Source organism: Myotis yumanensis, unplaced genomic scaffold, assembly GCF_028538775.1.
Source record: "Myotis yumanensis isolate MYYU_CA2020_CCGP unplaced genomic scaffold, mMyoYum1.0.hap1 SCAF_1, whole genome shotgun sequence".
NCBI lineage: Eukaryota > Metazoa > Chordata > Mammalia > Chiroptera > Vespertilionidae > Myotis > Myotis yumanensis.
The window spans coordinates 106,085,812-106,109,548 of record NW_027223752.1 but is presented as its reverse complement, the minus strand read 5'-3'; the positions used below and the strand labels follow the sequence as shown (position 1 = coordinate 106,109,548).

Below are 23,737 nucleotides of genomic sequence, written 5' to 3'. Positions count from 1 at the left end.
TAATTGACTGTACCTTCACTACACTCTAAGCCACACCCACCAGCCAATCAGAGTGGCTATATGCAAATTAACCCAACCAAGATGGTGGTCGGCAGCCACGGAGTTGGAGCAAGCATGAGGCTTGGTTGCCCAGGTGATGGAGGAAGCCAAGCTTCCCCCTTGCCCTGAGCCAGCTGTGGCCTCCGCTCATGGCAACAAAGTTTCAATTATAGAAGACAAATAAATCCCAGATACCTGCTTCCAGCCAGCCTCACTGGGAGCTTGGATGGCTGGGGGCTGTGGCCAGCCTGCAAACAGCCCTCAGCCCCTCACCCAGACTGGCCAGGCACCCCAGCAGGGTCCCCCACCCTGAAGGGGCTGTGGCCAGCCTGCAAACAGCCATCAGAGCCTCACCCAGGCTGGCCAGGCACCCCAGTGGGGATCCCCCCTGAAGGGGCTGTGGCCAGCCTGCAACAGCCATCAGCCACTCACCCAGGCTGGCCACACCCTCATGGGGTGAGGGTCCCTGCTGGGGGGCTTGGCCAGCCTGAAAACAGCCATCAGCCACTCACCCAAACTGGCCAGGCACCCCAGCAGGACCCCCCGACCCTGAAGGTGCTATGGCCAGCCTGCAAATGGTGCTCAGCCCCTCACTCAGGATGGCCAGGCACCCCAGTGGGGACCCCCACACTGAAGGTGCTATGGCCAGCCTGCAACAGCCATCAGCCCCTCACCCAGGCTGGCCAGGCACCCCAGGAGGAACCCCTACCCTGAAGGGGCTGTGGGCAGCCTGCAACGGCCCTTAGCCCCTCACCCAGGCTGGCCAGGCACCCCAGGGGGGACCCCCACCCTGAAGGGGCTGTGGCCAGCCTGCAAACAGCCATTATCCCCTCACCCAGGCCGGCCAGGCACTCCTATATAATAAAAGGGTAATATGCAAATTGACCCTAACAGCAGAACGACTGGGAATGACTGGTCACTATGACACACACTTATCACCAGGGGGCAGATGCTCAATGCAGGAGGAGCTCTGCTCAGCCACAAGCCAGGCTGATGGCTGCCAGTACAGCGGTGGTGGTGGGAGCCTCTCCTGCCTCCTCAGCAGCACTAAGGATGTCTGACTGAAGCTTAGGCCTGCTCCCCACTGGCAAATAGGTATCCCCCGAGGGCTCCTGGGCTGCCAGAGGGATGTCTGACTGCCTGCTTAGGCCCAATCCCCCAGGGAGCGGGCTTAAGCCAGCCGGTGGTCATCCCCCAAGGGGTCCCAGACTGTGATAGGGCACAGGCCGGGCTGAGGGACCCCCGCACCCCAAGTGCACAAATTTTTGTGCACCAGGCCTCTAGTCATTAATAAATCCACAAGTGGCAAGTGTTGGTGAGGATATGGAGAAAAAGGAATCCTCATGCATTGTTGGTGGAAATGCATACGTTTCAGCCACCTGGGACAACATTATGGGTGTTTCTCAAAAAAATTTAAAATGGAACTGCCTTATGACCCAACAATTCCACTCCTGGTATTTATCTGAATAAAACCAAACCACTAATTTGAAAGAATATATGCATGTTTGTTGCAGCATTATGTACAATAGCCAAGATATGGAAGCAACCCAAGTGCCCAATAATAGATGATTGGATAAAGAAGTGCTACATATATACAGTAAAGTATTACTTAGCCATTAAAAAAAATGAAAATTTACCATTTGTGACAGCATGGATGGACCTAGAGGGTATTATGTTCATTGATATAAGTCAATCTGAGAAAGACAAATACCATGTGACTTCACTTATGTGTGGAATATAAAGAACAAAATAAATGAACAAACACATTGAAAACAACTCATGAACACAGAGAACCCACTGGTTCTCAGAGGGAAGGAGCTTTAGATACTGTTTAAAAAGGTGGAGGGATTAGAATGTACAAATCGGTAGTTACAAAATAGTCACAAGGATGCTGGTTAAAGCCTGGGGAGTATAGTCAATAGTGTTGCAATAACTATGTGTGGTGCCAGGTGGGTGCTGAAGTTATGGGAAGGAGGGGAAGAAACACTCTAAGGTTTGTGATTGTCTAGCCACTGTACTGTACACCGAAACCAAAACAAAATAATGTTGAAAGGAAAAATTTCTACTATTACATTTTTGGGAACTTTTTTGTTGTTGGAAGATGTGTTCCATTGGCATATAAGTAGGCACGAGACTTCTTTTTTAAACCATAATGAAGCATCATGGACCAGAATTACCCTTCCACCTTTAAATAATGAAAAACTGGACAAAAATAAAGGAACAGCAATGTTCAGACATTGGAGAACAGAAAGCACAAGGCAGTAATCCCTGAAAAAAAAAAACAAAAAAGGAAAAAGACTTATGACATTCATGCCAGCTTATTGCCTGGTGTTTCTAGGTCACAGCAAAAGAAGTTTCCTTGAATTCAAAGAACGTTTAGAGTTTTGGCAACTAGAATTAATGGGACACAGTACTAAAGAGAAGCAAGCCACACAGATTAAGAGACAGCTCCAGAAATAACCAAGATGGCGGCATAGGTAAACACCGGAGACTGCTGCCGCAAACAACCACTTCAAAAATACAACTAAAAGACGGAACAGACATCACCCAGAACCACAGGAAAGCTGGCTGAGGAGAGACTCTTCAACTAAAAGGAAAGAGAACAGCATACCGAAGCTCAGAAGAGGCACAGTGTGGAAAATATAAAGGTTTGCAGAGGCGGCCGGGGTTCTGAGAAGCAGAGCCTCTAGGACTGGGACTGAGAGCAGCCATAACTGCTCCCTCCACCTGCCCTGTTGATCCCGCCCCGCCCAAGCCCTGCGCAGAGCCATTTGCTGGATCGCCTCAGGCAAAGGCTAGATTAGCACCTCCCCAGAGGACAGAAGTTTTCCACACAGCTGATTCTCACAGCCGGTCAGCCTGGTGGTCAAATCCCTCTAGTATTAACTACAACAATCAGGGCTTAACTACAACAAGACTGCGCACAAAGACTACTAGGGGGTGTACCAAGAAAGCGTAAAAAATGTGGAGACAAAGAAAAAGGACAAAACTATCAAGGGAGGATATTGAGTTCAGAACCACACTTTTGAGGTCTCTCAAGAGGCTTCTAGAGTCTGTCGATAAACTTGATGAGATGTACAGGAAATCTAATGAGACCCTCGATGGTGTGATAAAGGACCATCTAGAAAGTAAGCATACACTGACTGAAATAAAGAATATTATACAGACTCCCAACAGCAGACCAGAGGAGGGCAAGAATCAAGTCAAAGATTTGAAATGCGAAGAAGCAAGAAACACCCAACCAGAAAAGCAAAATGAAAAAAGAACCCAAAAATACGAAGATAGTGTAAGGAGCCTCTGGGACAGCTTCAAACGTACCAACATCAGAATTATAGGGGTACCAGAAGATGAGAGAGAGCAAGATATTGAAAACCTATTTGAAGAAATAATGACAGAAAACTTCCCCCACTTGGTGAAAGAAATAGACTTACAGGTCCAGGAAGCGCAGAGAACCCCAAACAAAAGGAATCCAAAGAGGACCACACCAAGACACATCATCATTAAAATGCCAAGAGCAAAAGACAAAGAGAGAATCTTAAAAGCAGCAAGAGAAAGAAACTCAGTTACCTACAAGGGAATACCCATACGACTGTCAGCTGATTTCTCAACAGAAACTTTGCAGGCCAGAAGGGAGTGGCAAGAAATATTCAAAGTGATGAATACCAAGAACCTACAACCAAGATTACTTTATCCAGCAAAGCTATCATTCAGAATTGAAGGTCAGATAAAGAGCTTCACAGATAAGGAAAAGCTAAAGGAGTTCATCACCACTAAACCAGTATTATACGAAATGCTGAAAGGTATCCTTTAAGAAGAGGAAGAAGAAGAAAAAGGTAAAGATACAAATAGTGAACAACAAACATGCATCTATCAACAAGTGAATCTAAGAATCAAGTGAATAAATAATCTGATGTACAGAATGAACTGGTGATTATAATGAATCAGGGACATAGAAAGGGAATGGACAGACTATTCTTGGGGGGGAAAGGGGAATGGGAGATGCGGGAAGAGACTGGACAAAAATCGTGCACCTATGGATGAGGACAGTGGGTGGGGAGTGAGAGTGGAGGGTGCGGCAGGAACTGGGAGGAGGGGAGTTATGAAGGGGGGAAAAAGAGGGACAAATGTAATCTGAACAATAAAGATTTTAAAAAAAAAGAGAGAGAGAGAGACAGCTCCGTAGATGTGCAGAGGGTTTGATGTAGAGAGAGGCTTTCACTATCCATTCCAAAGCTCTAGATACCTTTCTATCCTACCTAGATATAATCTCTTGATCAGAAGTCTATATAGAACCTGGCAATACTAAGGAATGTATATCTGTGTTTGTTTTATACATGGCAACATTAGGGTTTAAAGCTCATGTTGAAAGAGGACAGGATTCCCATCAACTATTTCTAATCAATTCTAATTTTCCATTTCTAAACTGTATTCCATAGTATATATTACATGATTGTTAGAAAATTCTGTCCATTATTAAGACATAAGTAAGGTAATGCCTCCTTCCTGTTGACAAGTTGTCAGAACTTTCACATCCTAGTTCTAGCAGCTGTGACTACAGCTGAGTATCTACCAGTAGCATTAGTGTTTATGAGATGATCTATAATTAATAGTAACAAAATCTAAAAACAATCTCTTAATTTTATTACTGCTCCATCTTAAAGGCCTGCCACTCCTGCAACTTTTTAGTACACTCTAATCACAACTAAAATCCTCCATTCCCAGTAATATCATGGTGCTCCTCAAAAATGAGTCTATTTTTCGTAACATGTAGCCTTAACTAGAAATGTCAATACTTGCTTGATAACCAGCTTGATTGTATGACTCTAAAATTCAGGGAATCTATGTTATAACTTAATAATTATTACTTTAAATTATAGGAAATTATAGAAATCAATGCCCTCAATAGAGGTTAGTAACACTGATGCTTAAATAAGTGGAAACTTACGTGATTCAGATGCAGAAACTTCTATAAAGTCTTCAGTTGAGTGAGTTTTTATGAATTCTGAAATAATGGTGAATTTGTTGTTTCAAATATAATAATTCATTCAAAAGAAAAAAATTCTAAGAAAAACAATAGAGCTACCAACATGTAGATCCTCCCAATTGGGTAACAATGGTAATATCTATAACTGAGTGATGTGAAATCATCATTTTTTTGACAAAACTTGGTTTTCATCTTATATTCTCTTAATGTTACCATCATATAATCCCCCTTCCTTTCATATCCAATCACCAAGTTTTGTCTATTTTACCAGGCACATATTTCTCAAATATGACCCTTCTTTTTCACTTGTGTTCTAACATAGGCACTTATATACAGTAATAACTTATCTTTCCTACTCCCAGACCCCTAATCTAGCTTCTACCATGTGGCCAGAATAATCTTTCAATTAAATACAACAATGTCACTTCCCTACAAAAAATCGTCAATGAGTCCTTATTATATTTAATTAATTAATTAATTAATTAATTTTTAAAAAATCCTTAGCGTAACATTCAATCCCTCTCTCCTACCTTATCCCTAACTATTGCTTTATAGTCTAGCCCCGTGGTTGGCAAACTGCGGCTCACGAGCCACATGCGGCTCTTTGGCCCCTTGAGTGTGGCTCTTCCTAAGCCTTAGGAGTACCCTAATTAAGTTAATAACAATGTACCTACCTATATAGTTTAAGTTTAAAAAATTTGGCTCTCAAAAGAAATTTCAACCATTGTATTGTTGATATTTGATTCTGTTGACTAATGAGTTTGCCGACCACTCGTCTAGTCTAATACCATTCCAGTTGTAATTCCCCATTCATACTGTTTGCTCATATTATACCTTCTTAAAGTACCAAATATCTCCCTTCTTCACTTAACTAAGTCCTATTCATGTTTTAAGGTTGCATAAAACCTTCCTAAGACTCAAATTGAACAAATTGGCTCCTTTCTGTAGACTCACTGTGAATTATACAAACAATTAGCATGCATTTCACTATGAAATGTGATAGCATGTGCTTGTGCCTTTAGTCAGTTGTGGGTTTTACGGGAGCAACAACCAAATTGTATTCATTTTATACACTCCTAGAATTTGCAATATAATAAGAATTTTTATTAAAAATATAAAACTCACTGTTTTTTTTTTCAAATTCACCATTAAATATCTTTTTAATTAAATATATCAAGGTACCCTAGCCAGTTTGGCTCAGTGGATAGAGCACTGTCAGCCCGCAGACTGAAGGGTTCGATTCTGGTCAAGGGCACGTACTTTGGTTGCAGGTTCCCAGGCCCTGGTTGAGGTGCATGCAGAAAGCAACCAATTCATGTGTCTCTCTCACATTGATGTTTCTCTCTGTTTCTCCCTCTCCCTTCCATGCACTCTAAAAAATCAATGCAAAAATATCCTCCAGTGAGGATTAACAAAAAATAAAAAAATGTATTGAGGTGACATTGGTTAATAAAATTTTATAGGTTTCAAGTGTACAGTTCTATGATACATCATTTATGTATTGCACTACTTCTTTACTACCCAAAGTCAAATATATTTCCATCACCATATATTTGACTCCCTTTACCCTTTACTACCTCTCCTCCTTTCCCTCTAGTAACATCTTTTGAAATTTACTATTGTATAATTTTATGGCTATGAGCTTTTAAACTATAAGTCTCAAAATGTTAATGTATTTAGGAAACATCATAAAGGCAAACATATATAAAAGATCACCTTCAATTTTCTGCTGTACATTTACATAACTTTGCACTTCTTCTGGTGGACTTTCACTATCCCTGTTAAAATGTCAATAAATAAAACATTTATTATCAAAGAATAAGATTCTTAAAGAAGAACTAGGATATATACTGCTTGTAAAATAAAATTTAAGATGTTCTTTAGCCTTTATTCACAGGCAGTAAAGTAAATTATTAGCAAGTAAATAGGTCAAACTCTGTAATTCTATAAATTCTATAGATATACCAACAATATTCACAACAAAAATAGCAAAATTAAATTGGGTAGAAGCATGAAATTTCTTTTTGTCAATTATTATTAATGTGTATGCACTAAAATACAAGTTTAGAGTCAAAATACTTTGCTTAAAATCTGTTTTACTCACTTATTATGTGACTTTGGGTACTTAAGTTACTTAACCTCTCTGAGCTTCAGTTTCTTCATCTATTAAAACTAAGGTATTAGAGTACCTATTGCATAAAGCATTTGTAAGGACCAAAGGTAAATGTAAAGTTACAAGGAAAATACCTAGCAAATATCAGACAATTAAATTTCAGGGATTAATATTAACATATGATTAGAAACTAATTTCATGCCTCACAAAGATGCTCAAGGGAATATAGCTGAGCCTGTTAAACAATGCTCTATTATGCAACCCCATTGGAACCAACTCATGTACCACTCCCTTCATTCATTTAAGGCTAGTCAGTGATAGATGGAGCTACCAATAAAGTAATTGCATAATAAACAGTAGCCCTTCCCAATTACAGGTACTTTCTATTTTAACACTATAAAATTAAAAGGTTTGGTTTATGTTTAATGCAAAACAAGTTGTTTATAAATGATAATTTTTACTTAGATAAGTTACTATACTAGATGTGATTAAAAATAACAGAATAATAGAGGAACAAATGAACAGATATTCCATGGAATGAAATAATTAACATTGTTGAAATGTCCATACTATCCCAAGTGATCTACAGATTCAATATAATCCCTATCAAAATTCCAATGGCACTTTTCACAAAAATAGAATGCAGACTGGTATATCCACTGTGGAAAATATGGAGTTTCTTCAAAAAATTAAAAATTGAACTGCCTCTTGACCCAGTGATTCCAACTCTGGAAATATATCCTAAGAATCCTGAAACACCAATTCAAAACTATATAACCACCCTTATATTCATTGCAGGGTTATTTATGATAGCCAAGATCTGGAAACAGATCAGTAGATGAGTGGATAAAAAAGCTATGGGACATTTACACAATGGATTACTATGTAGCTGTGAAAAAGAAGAATATCTTACTTTTTGCAATGGCATAAATGAACCTGGAGATTATTATGCTAAGTGAAATAAGCCAGTCAGATAAAGACAAATGTCACATGATTTCACTTACAAGTGGAGTCTAATTAACAAAATAAACTGACAAAATAGAAACTGAGGCATGGATATATGAAACAGACTGACAGCTGGCAGAGGAGAAGGTAAGGGGGGACTGGATGAAAGAAGGTGAAGGGAATAACCAAAAAACACATATGTATAACCCATAGACGCAGACAGTGTGGTGATGGCCAGAGGGAGGGGGGCAGGGGATGGGTAGAGGTGGGCAAAGGGGAGAAAAATAAGGATATCTGGAATAGTGTCAACAATAAAAATTAAGTTTTTTTTAAAAAAAGAGAAAGAATCCTAAAAATTCATATGGAACCAGAAAACAGCCTGAATAGCCAATTCTTCAGAAAAATAAAAAAATGGTTTAAAAAAGAAGAAGAACAACAACAACAAAGCTGGAGGAATCTTACTTCAAGATTTCAAACTATAGCAATTAATGCATTGTGGTACTGGTATAAAAAATACATACAGACCAATGGAACAAAACAGAGAGCCCTCATGCCTGCAGTCAATTCTTCTTTGACAAGGATGCCAAGAATACACAATGGGGAAAGGACAGCCTATTCAATAAGTGTTGCTGAGAGAACAGAATATGTACAAGTAAAAGATTTAAATAGAACCATCATCTTATGCCATAACACAAAATGTATTAAAGGCTTAAGTGTAAGACCTGAACCCATAAAACTCCTAGAAAAAAACATGGGGGACAAACTACTTGAAATTGGTATTGGCAATGATACTTTGGGTATTACACCAAAATCACAGCCAACAAGAGCAAAAACAAACAAATGCGATTGCATCAAATATGAAAGCTTCTGTACCCTGAAGGAAATATCAACAAAATGAAAAAGAAAGCTACAGAAAAGGAGAAAATATCTGTAAACTATATACCTAATAAGAGATTAATGTCCAAAATATATGAGCAGCTAATACAAATCAATAACAAATATTAAATAACCCAATTTTTAAAGTCACAAAGAAATAGACAAATGAATAGACATTTTCCACAGAAGACATACAAATGGCCAACAGATTCGTGAAAAGGTACTCAACATCACTAATCATCAGGGAAACACAAATCAAAACCACAATGAAATAGTACCTCATACCTGTTAGGGTGGCTATTATCAAAAAGACAATAGAGAAGTGTTGGTAAGAATGTAGAGACAGGGAACACTTCTACACTGCTATTGATAATGTAAATTGATACAACCTTTTTGCATAACAGTAGGTTTCAAACACATTTTTTAAAAAGAACTAGCACCGAGAGGATATTCAGCTGAGAGACAGTTTTCAGCTGGGAAAGGCGGAGGACTCCTGGAGAAAGGGGACGTTTGGAGACTGCAGCTGGAATCTCTCCTGGAGTGTCGGCTCAGCCGCGGGAACCATGCCATCTTGAGTGGCTGTTATTGGAAGCTTATACATCCAAAGACCCGGCATCCAGAGATCGGCTGCTAACCCGGAAACACCGGATCTGGGACAGCGCGACTACGTGGAGCCCTGCTTCTCCTCACAGAAAGGTCAGATTTCGCCTGAAGGTGTGGTTTGCAATTCAGGTTGGGGAGAGGAACATGCGCGGGGAGGTCTGTGTCCCACAAAGTCCTCGGCCTTTGGGGCCAGTTTGATCCATGAGTGTGGAAGGGCTCCCACAGGGCTGCTGGCAGTAGGGAACGCTAAAAATAAGCCCATAGCTGGTCTGGATGCAAAAAGGCAACCTCAGATTTTGCCAGTGTGCCTGCTGCTTGGTGCCAGGAGAGAGAGGGCACACGGAGAAGACTGCGCACAGAGCTGGAAGGTGGAGGGTTGCGAATTCTCGCAACTTCTCAGGCTCTTGTTTTTTTCTCTTCCCCTTAAATCTTCGCATTTGATTATTAAACCCAGTGCATGGGATTGCCCAGTTGGGGACACTCGCAGAGACTGCAGGGGGAAGTTGTTTTTGTGGAACCTGGGAAATAGAGTGGGGAATGATGATTAAAGAACCAGCTCTGGGCAGTGGACTTTCCCAAACCAGTTTTAAGTACAATAGAGAAAATAAACTCTAACTACTGGATAGAGAGGACTTATAGCCTCGGAGGTCAATCCAGACACACTGCCACCCAGAGGCAGAGCCACGAACTGACTCTTCTGTAAACACAAATAAAGGCAGTCTGGGAAGCAAATACGGCCTGCTTTAAAATCAGGACTGTGGTTTACAACATGGAGGAACAGTGTATCGGAAGGAAGTTCAACATTATCCTGAATACCTGGCAGGACTAAGGCATGCCAGACAGAAGAGTAGAAGAACTGAAGGATCTTCACTACTGCACATTATTATTTATTTATTTTTTATTATTCTTTTTTCACCTTTTAATTAAGAAACCAATTTTTTTTCTTTTTTCATCACCTAATTTTACCCTTTTAATTACTACATTTTTATTTTTAACCAGTATTATTACTACTACCATTTTACCATTTTTTTAAAGTGTCATTTTATTTTCTCTTTATTTTAGGATTAGTGTTCTACATTCTATTTTCATCGTTCCGTTAGCATCATTTTTCTCTACCTCAACTTTACCTTTATGCCAAAACTATCTTCCTCACTTTTCCCCTTTTGTTTTCCTGTTTCTCTTATCCTATTCCTGCTTTAGATTTTCCCTATTCCTTCTTTTTACCCCTGTCAAAATTTCACCCTACTTATATATCCAATTTCCAATCCCCTACTCTAAATCCATATACACCTCTCCCTTATCTTTCTTCACTATCCAAATTTTTTTCTCTCTCTCTGTTGATTTGTTGTTGTTTGCTTGATTGTTAAGTATATTGGGTATTTTTATGTTTGTTTGTGAGGTTGTTTTGCTTTTGCTTTTTCTGTTGGTTTTTTTTCTCTCTTTTTTTTTCTTTTCTGGTTATTTTTGCGCTTCTGTTTTCCCTCACCTCGCTTGATATTAGTGGTTGTTTGCAGTTTGCATTCATCTCCAATTTGTTGAGATTAGTGGCGATCCTATTGGAGTTTTCTCCCCATATAAATAGTCTCTTCCCCTCTTCTATTTCATTCTCTCTCTTTTCTCTCTTACCTTTTTTTTCTCCCTTTTCCCAACTTCATTTTTGCACTCCTTTTTCTTTCTTTTTCTCTTTTATCTTTTTCTCTTCTTTCTTCCTTATCCCCTAATTCTCTTTGCTCGGGTGGTCACCTTTATTTGGGGTTATTAATATCGTGAATACATTTGTGTTCAGTGCCTTGTACGTTGTGCCATGTTGTGTTGTATTTTGTGCCTTTAAATCAACACAGCAGAGAGAGATCTACATAACCAAACATCTGGAGAAGAGAGATCATGGGGAGACCAAGAACCAGCCCGCATATGAAAGAAAAACAGGCATCACCAGAAAAGGAAGTAAACAAAATGGAGGCAACGGAGGCTAGCAACCTGTCAGAGAAAGAATTCAGAGAAATGGTCATAAGGTGGATGAAAAGAATGGAAGACAAATTCAACAATATGTGTAAGAACCAAGTGGAAATGAAGAAAAACCAAGAAGAAATGAAAAATGACATTACTGCTATAAAGAACACAATAGAAAGCATCAACAGTAGACTAGAAGAAGCAGAGGACCACATCAGTGAGCTAGAAGACAAGGTAGGAAAAAATACCCAAGCAGAGCAGTTTCTAGGAAAAAAAAATTAAAAAGCAGGAGGAGAGCCTAAGAGAACTCTGGGACAACATGAAACGAAACAACATCCACATAATAGGGGTGCCAGATGGAGAGGAAACTGAGCAAGGAACAGAAAACCTATTTGAAAAAATAATGACAGAAAACTTCCCTGACATAGAAAAGAAAAAACAAATCCAAGAAGCTCACAGAGTCCCAAACAAAATGAACCCCAAAAGACCGATGCCAAGGTACATTATAATTAAATTGGCAAATACCAACGACAAAGCAAGAATCTTAAAAGCAGTCAGAGTGAGACAGAAAGACACCTACAAAGGAGCCCCCATCAGACTAGTGACTGATTTCTCAACAGAAACACATCAGGCAAGAAGGAAGTGGGATGAAATATATAAAGTCATGCAAAGGAAGGGTCTGAATCCAAGAATACTATACCCAGCAAGGCTATCACTCAAAATTGAGGGTGAAATCAGGTGCTTCACAGACAAAAAAGGATTTTGGGAGTTTATTACCACCAAACCAGCAATGCAAGAAATGCTAAAGGGACTGCTGTAAAAAGAAAAAATAGAAAACAAAGAAGGAACACAGGGGTAAAGAATAAAAATGGCAACTAACAGGGGTAAAGAATAAAAATAATAACTTTAAATGTAAATGGATTAAATCCCCACAATCAAAAGACATAGGGTAACTGAGTGGATAAGAAAACATGACCCATATATCTGTTGTCTATAGGAAACCAACCTCAGAAAAAAAAGACGCACACAGACTGATGGTGAAGGGATAGAAAAAGGTTTTTCAGGCGAATGGAAATGAAAAAAAAGCCGGGGTAGCAATACTTATATCTGACAAATTAGATCTCAAATTGAAGGACATAAAAAGAGATAAAGAAGGCCATTTCATAATACTAAAGGGAGCAATCCAACAAGAAGAAATAACTCTGGTAAACATATACGCACCCAATATAGGAGCATCCAAATACATAAGAAATCATCTGGAGGAGATCAAGGGAGAGATTGACAGCAATACAATCATAGTAGGGGACATTAACACCCCATTATCACCGTTGGACAAATCCTCTAAACAAAAAATCAGCAAAGAAACATCAATCCTAAATGACTCACTAGATCAGATGGAATTAATTGACATCTTCAGAACATTTCATCCCAAAGCCACAGAATATACATTCTTCTCAAGTGCACGTGGGTCATTTTCAAAGATAGACCATATATTGGGTCACAGACAAAGTCTCTTCAAATTCAAGAAAACTGAAATCATATCAAGCATCTTCTCAGATCACAATGGCATAAAACTGTAAATCAACTACAATAAAAACAATCCAAAAAAATCAAACACATGGAGACTAAATAACATGCTATTAAACAATGACTGGGTTACCAGAGAGATCAAAGTAGAAATAAAAAACATCATGGCAACAAACGACAATGAAAACACAACAATCCAAAACCTATGGGACACAGCGAAAGCAGTCTTGAGAGGGAAGTTTGTAGATCTACAAGCCTACTGCAAGAAAGAAGAAACAATGAGAATAAATTACCTAACCCTACAACTCAAAGAGTTAGAGAGAGAGCAACAAGAAAAGCCCAGTGTAAGCAGAAGGAAGGAAATAATAAAGATCAGAGCAGATAAAAACGACATAGAGACCAAAAAAACAATACAAAAGATCAACAAAACCAAGAGCTGGTTCTTTGAAAGGATTAACAAGATTGATGAACCACTAGCTAGGCTCACCAAGAAACAAAGAGAGAGGACACAAATAAACAAAATCAGAAATGAGAGAGGAGAAATAACAACAGACCCCACAGAAATACAAAGGATTGTTAGAAAATACTATGAACAACTCTACTCCAACAAACTAGACAACCTGGAGGAAATGGACATATTCCTAGAAAAATACAACCTTCCAAAACTCAATCAGGAAGAATCTAAAAATCTCAATAAGACAATAACTATGGAAGAAATTGAAGCAGTCATCAAAAAGCTTCCAGCAAACAAAAGCCCAGGGCCAGATGGCTTCACAGGGGAGTATTACCAAACATTCAAGGAAGAACTAAAACTTATCCTCCTCAGACTATTCCAAAAAATTCAAGAGGAAGGAACACTCCCAAGCTCATTCTATGAAGCCAGCATCATCCTAATACCAAAACCAGGGAAAGACAACACAATGAAAGAGAATTACAGGCCAATATCCCTCATGAACATAGATGCCAAAATCCTCAACAAAATCCTAGTATATCGGAACCAGCAGTATGTCAGAAAGATCATACACCATGACCAAGTTGGATTTATCCCAGGGATTCAAGGATGGTACAATATCTACAAATCAATAAATGTAATACATCACATAAACAAATTGAGAGATAAAAATCACATAGTCATATCAATTAATGCAGAAAAAGCATTTGAAAAAATCCAACACCCTTTCCTGATAAAAACTCTCAGCAAGATAGGAATAGAAGGATCATACCTCAACATAATAAAAGCCATATATGACAAACCCACAGCCAACATCATAATCAATGGGCAAAAACTAAAACCATTCCCCCAAAGAACAGGAACAAGACAGGGATGCCCCCTCTCACCACTCCTCTTCAACCTAGTACTAGAAGTACTAGCCATTGCGATCAGACAAGAAGAAGAAATAAAAGGCATCCAAATTGGAAAAGAAGAAGTAAAACTGTCCTTATTTGCAGATGACATGATACTGTACATAAAGAACCCTAAAGACTCCATCAAAAAATTATAAGACTTAATAAATGAATTTGGCAATGTAGCAGGATACAAAATTAATACCAAGAAATCTATGGCAGTTCTTTACACCAATAGTGAACTTACAGAAAGTGGGACTAAAAATGCAATCCTTTACCATTGCCTCAAAAAAATTATGATACCTAGGAATAAACTTAACTAAGGAGGTAAAAGACTTACATGCGAAAAACTACAGGACACTGAAAAAAGAGATAGAGGAAGACATAAACAGATGGAAGAGCATACTGTGTTCATGGATTGGTAGAATCAACATCATCAAAATGTCCATACTACCCAAAGCAATCTATAGATTCAATGCAATCCCCATTAAATTACCAACGGCATATTTCACAGATCTAGAAAGAACGTTCCAAAAATTAATCTGGAATAAAAAAAACACCTCGAATAGCTGCAGCAATCCTGAGAAAGAACAACAAAGTAGGCGGGATCTCAATACCAGATATCAAACTGTATTACAAAGCCACTGTACTTATAACAGCTTGGTACTGGCACAAGAACAGATATATAGATCAATGGAACAGAATTGAGAACCCAGAAATCGACCCAAACCACTATGCCCAATTAACATTCGACAAAGGAGGCAAGAGCATACAATGGAGTCAAGACAGTCTCTTCAATAAATGGTGTTGGGAAAATTGGACAGGTACATGCAAAAGGATGAAACTAGACCACCAACTCACACCATACACAAAAATAAACTCAAACTGGACAAAAGACTTAAACGTTAAGAAGGGAAACCATAAAAATACTAGAGGAATCCACAGGCAGCGAAATCACAAATATATGCTGAAGGAATTTCTTCTCTGATAATGCTCCTAGGGCAATGAAAACTAAAGAGAAAATAAACAAATGGGACTACATCAAAATAAAAAGCTTCTGCACAGCAAAGGAAACCATCAACAAAACAACAAGAAGACCCACTGCATGGGAGAACATATTTGCCAACGATATCACCGATAAGGGTTTACTCTCCAACATTTACAGGGAACTCATGCAACTTAACAATAGAAAGATAAACAATCCAATCAAAAAATGGGCAACAAACCTACATAGACACTTTTCGAAAGAGGACATACAGAGGGCCGAAAGACATATGAAAACATGCTCAAAGTCACTAATTATATGAGAGATACAAATCAAAACGACAATGCGGTATCATCTCACACCTGTCAGAATGGCTATCATCAACAAATCAACAAACGACAAGTGCAGGAGAGGATGTGGAGCTAAAGGAACCCTCATGCACTGCTGGTGGGAATGCAGACTGGTGCAGCCACTCTGGAGAACCGTATGTAGCTTCCTCAAAAAACTAAAAATGGAACTCACATTTGACCCAGTGATCCCACTTCTAGAAATATATCCCAAGAAGCCAGAAACACCAATCAGAAAGGATATATGCACTCCTATGTTCATAGCAGCACAATTCACCTTAGCTAAGATTTGGAATCAACCTAAGTGCCCATCAACAGATGAGTAGATTAAAAAAACCGTGGTACATCTACACAATGGAATACTACGCTTTGGTAAAAAAGAAGGAACTCTTGCCTTTTGCAACAGCATGGATATAACTGGAGAGCATTATGCTAAGTGAAATAATCCAATTTGGGAAAAATAAATACCTCATGATTTCACTCATTTGTGGAATATAGAGAAAAATATAGACTGATGAACAGGGACAGATCCAAAGACAGAGAAACAGCGATCATACTATTAATCCCCAGAGGGAAAGTAGGGGAGGGAGGGGGCAAGGGTAAGAGATCAACCAAAGGACTTGTATGCATGCTTATAAGCCAAATGGACATGGACAACAGGGGGATGAGAGCATGAGTGGGGGAGGGAGGACAGGGCTTTAATGGGGGATTGAGGACACATTTGTAATACCTTAACTAATAAAGAATTTTAAAAAAGAACTACCACCATAAGATCCAGCAATCCCATTTCCAAGTAAATATCCCCCAGCCCCCACCCCCCAAAAAAGAAGAAATCTATTTTCAAAGAGATATTTGTTCTCCCTTGTTTACTGCAATATTAAAACTGCCAAGATATGGAAACAACCTAACTTACAATCAATGGATAAGGAAATTGTGGCAAATATATACAATGAAGTTTATTCAGCCATAAACAAAAGGAAATGCTGTTATTTGTCACAACATGGATAATCCCCGTGGACGTTATGCTAAGTGAAATAAGCCAGACAGAGAAAGAAAAATGATCTCACTTATATGTGAAACATAAAAAAGTCAAACTCTTAGAACCAGAGAGTACAATGGTGGTTTCCAAGGGTTAGGGCATTGGGGAAATTCGGAGATGTTGGTCAAAAGGTACAAACTTTCAGTTATAAGTTGAGTAAATCCTAGAGATCTTATGTACATAATGATATTTACAGTTAATATTGCTATTGTATACTTGAAATTTGCTAAGAAAGTGGGTCTGAAGTTTTCTCACCGCGCGCACACACACACACACACACACACACACACACACACTATGTGAGGTGAAAAAAAAATCACTGAAGATATTCTATAATGATGATTTATTCATCTATTTATCCCAAGACAGCTTACCCTCAAATATCAAAAATCAGCTCAACAGACAATGTGAGTATCACTGTAATCAATTCATTGTAATCTTCCACCAACCAGAGGGGAGAAGGGAGTTTTCTCAACTAAAAAGTAGGAATTTACTTATTGGAACATACCCTGTTCCTATGCAATTTTAAATAATGATGTTTATGAATAATAAAATATTTAATTATACTTTAGTTTCCCACCAAATCATACTAAAAAGAGTAATTGAAATATAGCTAGTATGACTAAGAAATTGGTTTTTTAATTAAATTGAACTTTAACTTTATTAGCCACATATGGCTAGTGTCTATGTATTAAATAGTAACAATTCAAACTATTAAAATTTTCAAATAGGTACAAACTGACTAGACCTTCTGATTTAACTTAGCAGCTCTACACATAGTATATCTAAAACCTTATCTTACATTCATTATTAATTACATACCCACTCTTGTTTTCAATTCTATTAATTCATATTTTACTTACTTGGGCTTAAATAGCATGACTTTCGAAGGTTGTTTAGATCGTCCTTTAAGCCGATTTTTCAGTGCTTCAAGTTTTTGCACCTGCTTTACTACTTGTGCAATGTTTAAAGTGACTGCTTTATCAGGTACTGGAAACTCTACTTCTGAAAAACTTTGATCTTTACTTATCTAAAACAACAAAATTAGCAAAGTACTTAGGAAATAACCCATTTTGTTCTCTTATCTCAAAGAAATGTCATTGTTTCATTTATTGTATCTAAATACTTTATATTATTCCTATCCATAGCTATAATCAAATACTAATATTTTACAAAATACTGATATGAGAAATTACCTAGCAACATAATAACAGCTAAGTGTTGACTTTTACATGTCAAAACTCGAATCCAATATTCTGATTATTTTAACATTTAAGAATTTCAAGCAAGTGCAATAACAATTGTAGCAGCATTAAATGCAATTCAAATTATTTAAAAGGAAATTTAAAGTAATCACTTCCTCAAAATCCATTCTAAGAATACTCTTATTGTGATAAATTATGGAAAGACACAATAATTTGTTGTCAAAGGCTAATATCTTCTACTACTGACTCTGAGAAGTTAATATATAAAGGTCTATAGAGCTGGCATTCCTCAGTCTGCATGGGGAAGACTGAGAACCACTTGGTTGTTCAAGCCTTTTGGAATACACCAAGCTACAGAGTAATGAACAGTTGAGAGAATCAGCAAATCCCACTATATAAGACTAGAGACCCAGTGCACGAAATTTGTGCATGGGGAGGGGAGTAGGCCCACAGGGATTGGGCCTAAGCCAGCAGTTGGACATCCCTCTCGCAATCTGGGACCTCTGGCTCCTAACTGCTCACCTGCCTGCCTGCCTGATCACCCCTAACCCCTCTGCCTGCCTGCCTGATCATCCCTAACTGCCTCTGCCTGCCTAACCGCCTAAGCACCCCTAACCGCCTATAACTGCCTCTAACCACCTGATCACCCCTAACCGCTTCTGCCTCAGCCCCCGCCATCATGGCTTTGTCTGGAAGGACGTCCGGAAGACATCTGGTCTATCTGGTCTAATTAGCATATTACCCTTTTATTAGTATAGATGACAAATGATAATCGGTATTCTAGGAAGTAAATCTATTTAAAAAAAATTCAGCAAGAATGAGTGCTCAAAACAACACAATAAAAAAAAAAACCTAGGTACAGACATAAGCAAGAAAAGTAACAGTGAAATCAGTAACCTTTTATAGGACCTAGCAAAGAGAAAAGTAAAAATCCAGGCTTCACTAGTGAATTCTAGCTTTGGGGATTTAAGAGTCTTAATTTCAGTAATGGCTATTTGGATTGGGATTAGGCTATAAACATCACAAGTAAATATGGGGCTATTTATTCTAAGTCTGAGATTGGGAGATGCAGAACAAATGGAAAGGAAGCAGAAAATGTATGGAAACTCTATGGACAAAGGCAAAATCATAAAGAAGAGGACACCAATCATAAATTGCGCTAAAAAGTGGTGTAGCAATCAGCTACACTTATCAATTTACTGTCTCTCATCTAAAATCCATTCTTCATTGTCATGCTTATAATGAATGTTTCTCTTTTGATAGGTGGCATGATGGTAACCTTTGTTAGTAGAGGGTTATAGGTACTAGAAAAAAAAAAGAGCTTTCCTTTTTAGTTTTCTCTCTCTCTCTCTCTCTCTCTCTCTCTCTCTCTCTCTCTCTCTCTCTCTTTCTCTCTCCATTTCTTTCCAGTCCTAGAGCAGTGCACCGTATATACTTAGCTCAACAGGACCACCCCCATGGGTGGCTTCCAGCAAGGTCCCTGGTATGGTACAATCCCAAAACTGTTTATCAAAAGACACCACCAATACAAAACCTCCCTTTGGGACGCTTTCTGGCATACCAGCCTGTGGACAGCTTCCTAGCAAGAAGTGCAGCACCTCCCTAGAAGATGGTTTCTCCCAGCACCACAGATGATGGCTTTCCAGTATACCCAATCCTATGTGCAGCTGCCTAGAGTTCCAATTCCACCACCATGGCACCCCAACAAATTTCTTGCCATCTGATGATAACAGCTACTCCTTCACAAGATCTGAATCTTAGCCCTGGATTAAGGTGGGGTGACGGGGTGGGGGAGGGGGGGCGGGTATGGGTACTCAGAGTTGTTCTTTCCTTGAGTGATATGCTTCAATCCTAGAGGTAGAGGCTGTTCTCTATATCTTCTATCCCTGTATTCTCTAGAGGTTGTTTTTTTTTTACCTTTTCTTGCAGGTATTCTTCTGTTTTAATAATTTTCTGGGCTAAACTTCCCTATTCAGATTACTGTATCATTTTTGTCTGTTGATTTGACCCTAATTGATACATTATATTTCCCAATAGGGATTAAATTTAAACATAAGTCTTTTCTGGTAGAAGAGATGATGTCACAAAACTAAGAAAATATGGACAAGACAGTGGGACTGTCAGCTATTAGACTTCATCAAAGAGATCTGGAGGGGACAGGTTAGAGCACAACTCTGAAGCATATAGGCTACATGCTTATACATTTCTCCAGTGCAGCTCACCATACACTCTGAAGGCTTCAACATGCATCTCTGTTAATGCAACAAGACCACTGCATTAACCACCCCAGCATGTACTAACAATAAAATGTGTCAGCAATATTAACAAAATTATTCCAAGATCCTCAAATGTTAACATGCATCATAATCCTCTAGGAGAGCCTATTAAAGGAGAAGATAACCTAACCAACACACAACAACAAAACTAATTCAGTAAGTCTGATTTGGAGCTCTGAAATGTGCATTTGTAATAGGTATCTTAGGTGATATTTAAACATGGTCCATCAATTATACTTTAAGAAATATTCATTGAAAGGCTCAAGATAATACAAATACTTAGAGAATGTGATCATATACACTTAATTAAGAACATATCAAGTAATTGTGGGTTGAAACACTGAAAAAGTTGGAATTTAAAATCAGAAGTTTAATTGTATACTGAAATTCCTCCCAGTGAGTATGAATTCATAACTCAGGATTTTAAGCATACTATAGATGATGGATATTGGCACAAAGATGTAACCATTAGATACAGAGTAAAGTTGACACATTTGACAGCTATTTAGGACATAAATTAAAAAGATACAGATTTACCCAGTTGGATAGTATTACTACCACTCACTAGGACAGGGAACACTGGAAGAGGGATGAGTTTAGTAGGGGGAAATTTTATTTTGATCTACTGGGCTTAAGGTAGAATGATTTAGTAGGTTAATTAGACACATGTCTGGAGTTCATAGCAAGAGGTGTATATTTCTAAATTATTATAATAAAGATAATAATTGATAATACTTGATAAAAGATAATAATTGATAATACTTGAGTGGAAAAAAATGGGATGATTGTCTAGGGGGGAAAGTTTGAAACAAAAAAATTTAAAAAAGGAAGACAGGATGAAATCTTGAGGCACTCCAGTACTTAATGGTTAGATAAAGGTAACTCTAAAAAAGGAGACCACCAAAGAGGTAAAAAAATAAAAATAAAAATAAAAGCCTGGAAAGTATAATTCACAAAACCCAAAGAAATAGTTTTCTACAAATAAGGAAGTAATCAATAATATTAACTATAGCCAATATAAATAAAATTGCCTATTGAATTAGCAACATACAAAGAGAATTATGTATAACTAGAGGCCTGGTGCACGAATTCATGCATGGGTGGGGTCCAGCCGGCCTGCCCCAATTGAGGCCAATCAGGGCTGGGCTGGCCAGGGGGAGGGGCTATGGGCAGTTGGCTGGCTGGCTACGCCCCCAATTGGGGTGGGGGGCAATTGGGGAGGGGGCCTGCCAGGGGGAGGGGCCACGAAGGTTGACCAGCAGGGGGGACTGCAGGAGGTCAGCCAGTCAGCACCGCCCCCGATAGGTTTGGGGGCCAATTGGGGCCTCAATGCACATCAAAGCAACTGGTCATTCTGGTCATTCTGGTTGTTCCAGCATTCCAGTCATTTGGCTTTTATATATATACTAGAGGCCCGGTGCACAAAAATTTGTGCACTCGGGGCGCGGGGTGGGGGGGGTCCCCCAGCCCAGCCCGGCCTGTGCCCCCTCGCAGTCTGGGACCCCTCGGAAGATAACGACTTGCTGGCTTAGGCCTGCTCCCGGTGGCAGAGGGCTGGCCCAATTCCTAAGTGCAGCCCCTGGTCAGGCTCAGAGCAGGGCCGATTGGGGAGTTGGTGCGCCGCCCCGTCATGCACAGAGCAGGGCGGATTGGGAGGTTGCCATGCCACCCTCAGTCACGCTCAGGGTAGGGCCAATTGGGGGGTTGGGGCACCGCCCCCTGTCACACTCAAGGCAGAGTCGATGGGGAGGTTGCGGCGCCACCCTCTGTCACCCACAGAGCAGGGCCGATCAGGGGGTTGGGGAGCTCCCCACTGTCACTCACAGAGTAGGGCTGATAGGGGAGTTGGGGCACCGCCCCCTCTCACACACAGAGCAGGGCGGATCAGGGGGTTGGGGCACTGCACCTTGTCACACTCAGGGCAGGGCCAATGAGGAGGTTATGGCTCTACCCTGTCACACACAGAGCAAGGCCCGTGGAGGGGGGTTGGGGCGCCACCCTCTATCACCCACAGAGCAGGGCCAATCAGGGGGTTGGGGCGCCGCACCCTGTCACACACAGAGCCGCAGGGCAATCAGGGGATTGGGGAGCTCCCCCCTATCAGGCACAGAGCAGGGCAGATAGGGAGGTTGTGGCCCCGCCCCCTGTCACACACAGAGCCACAGGGCGATCAGGGGTTTTGGGCGCTGCCCCCTGTCATGCTGATCCTGGTGCCGGGAGCCTCACTGCTCCGCTGATCCCGGTGCCGGGAGGCATATTACCCTTTTACTATATAGGATAGAGGCCTGGTGCACGGGTGGGAGCCGGCTGGTTTGCCCTGAAGGGTGTCCTGGATCAGGGTGGGGGTCCCCACTGGGGTGCCTGGCCAGTCTGGGTGAGAGGCTGAGGGCTGTTTTCCGGAAGCGAGTGACTGAAGCTTCCAACCGCTCCTTGTTTTCCTTTTTTTTTTTTTGTTCTGGGCCAGCTTTAGCTCTGAGGCCTTGCTGCTGAAAACATCGATACAATGTTGCTAAAGCCCGGCTGACTGAAAGCCGGTTTCTGGGCTTTTGTTTATTTTCTTATTTGCAACATAGTACATAGTTTCTTAGAGTTGTAGCTCAGAGGCCGGCAGAGCAGGCAGGGAACATTGGAGTCTTCCTTCACTGCAGCAAGCAAGCCTCATGTTCGCTTCCAGCTGCCTGGCTGCTGGCCGCCATCTTGGCTGACAGTTAATTTGCATATACTCACTGATTAGCCAATGAAAAGGGTAGCGGTCGTACGCCAATTACCATGTTTCTCTTTTATTAGTGTAGATAGACTAGAGGCACAGCACACGATTAAATCATACATGTGTAGGGTCCCCTAGGCCTAGCCTGCCATCATGGCCATGTCCGCCACCCCACGACGCCTCACACACTCCGCAGATGCTTCTAGCACCCCACGACACTCCCCTGATGCTGCTGGCACCCCAGAGAATTGGGGGAAGGGCCCAAGAGGAAAGTCCATACTGTTTTCCACAGTGGCTGCATCAGTCCGCTTTCCCACCAACAGTGTACCAGGGTTCCCTTTTTTCACATCCTCACCAGCACATGTTTTTGATTTGTTGATATGCATTGACAGGTGTGAGGTGGTAGCTCATTGTCATTTTAATTTGCATCTCTCAGAAGATCAGTCAATTTGAGCATTTTTTCAAATGTCTCTTGGCCTTCTGTATGTCTACTTTGGGGAAATGTCTATTTAGGTCCTTTGTCCATTTTTAAACTGGATTGTCTTCCTTTTGTTAAGTTGTATGAGTTCCTTATATATTTTGGATATTAACCATTTATCAGATATATCATTGCAAAATACGTTCTCCAGACAGTGGGCTCCCTTTTCATTTTGTTGATGATTTCTTTTCTGTGCAGAAGCTTTTTATTTTGATGTAGTCTCATTTGTTTATTTTCTCCTTAGTTTCCTTTCCCCTAGGAAATGTATCAGTAAATATATTGATGTGATGTCTGAGATTTTGCTGCCCTATGGTTTCTT

General features: G+C 40.0%; 1 protein-coding gene across 1 annotated transcript in view; it reads right to left on the bottom strand.

Annotated features, from left to right (window-relative positions):
• CCDC7 (coiled-coil domain containing 7) overlaps positions 1-23,737 on the bottom strand; it is a 180,018-nt gene that overhangs the window by 84,386 nt on the left and 71,895 nt on the right. The window contains exons 6-8 of the mRNA XM_070415866.1: positions 17,616-17,782; positions 6,740-6,801; positions 4,985-5,041 (exon numbers count right to left, since the gene is read on the bottom strand). Coding sequence (XP_070271967.1) covers positions 4,985-5,041; positions 6,740-6,801; positions 17,616-17,782 — 286 coding nt within the window. The remainder of the gene's footprint in view (positions 1-4,984; positions 5,042-6,739; positions 6,802-17,615; positions 17,783-23,737) is intronic.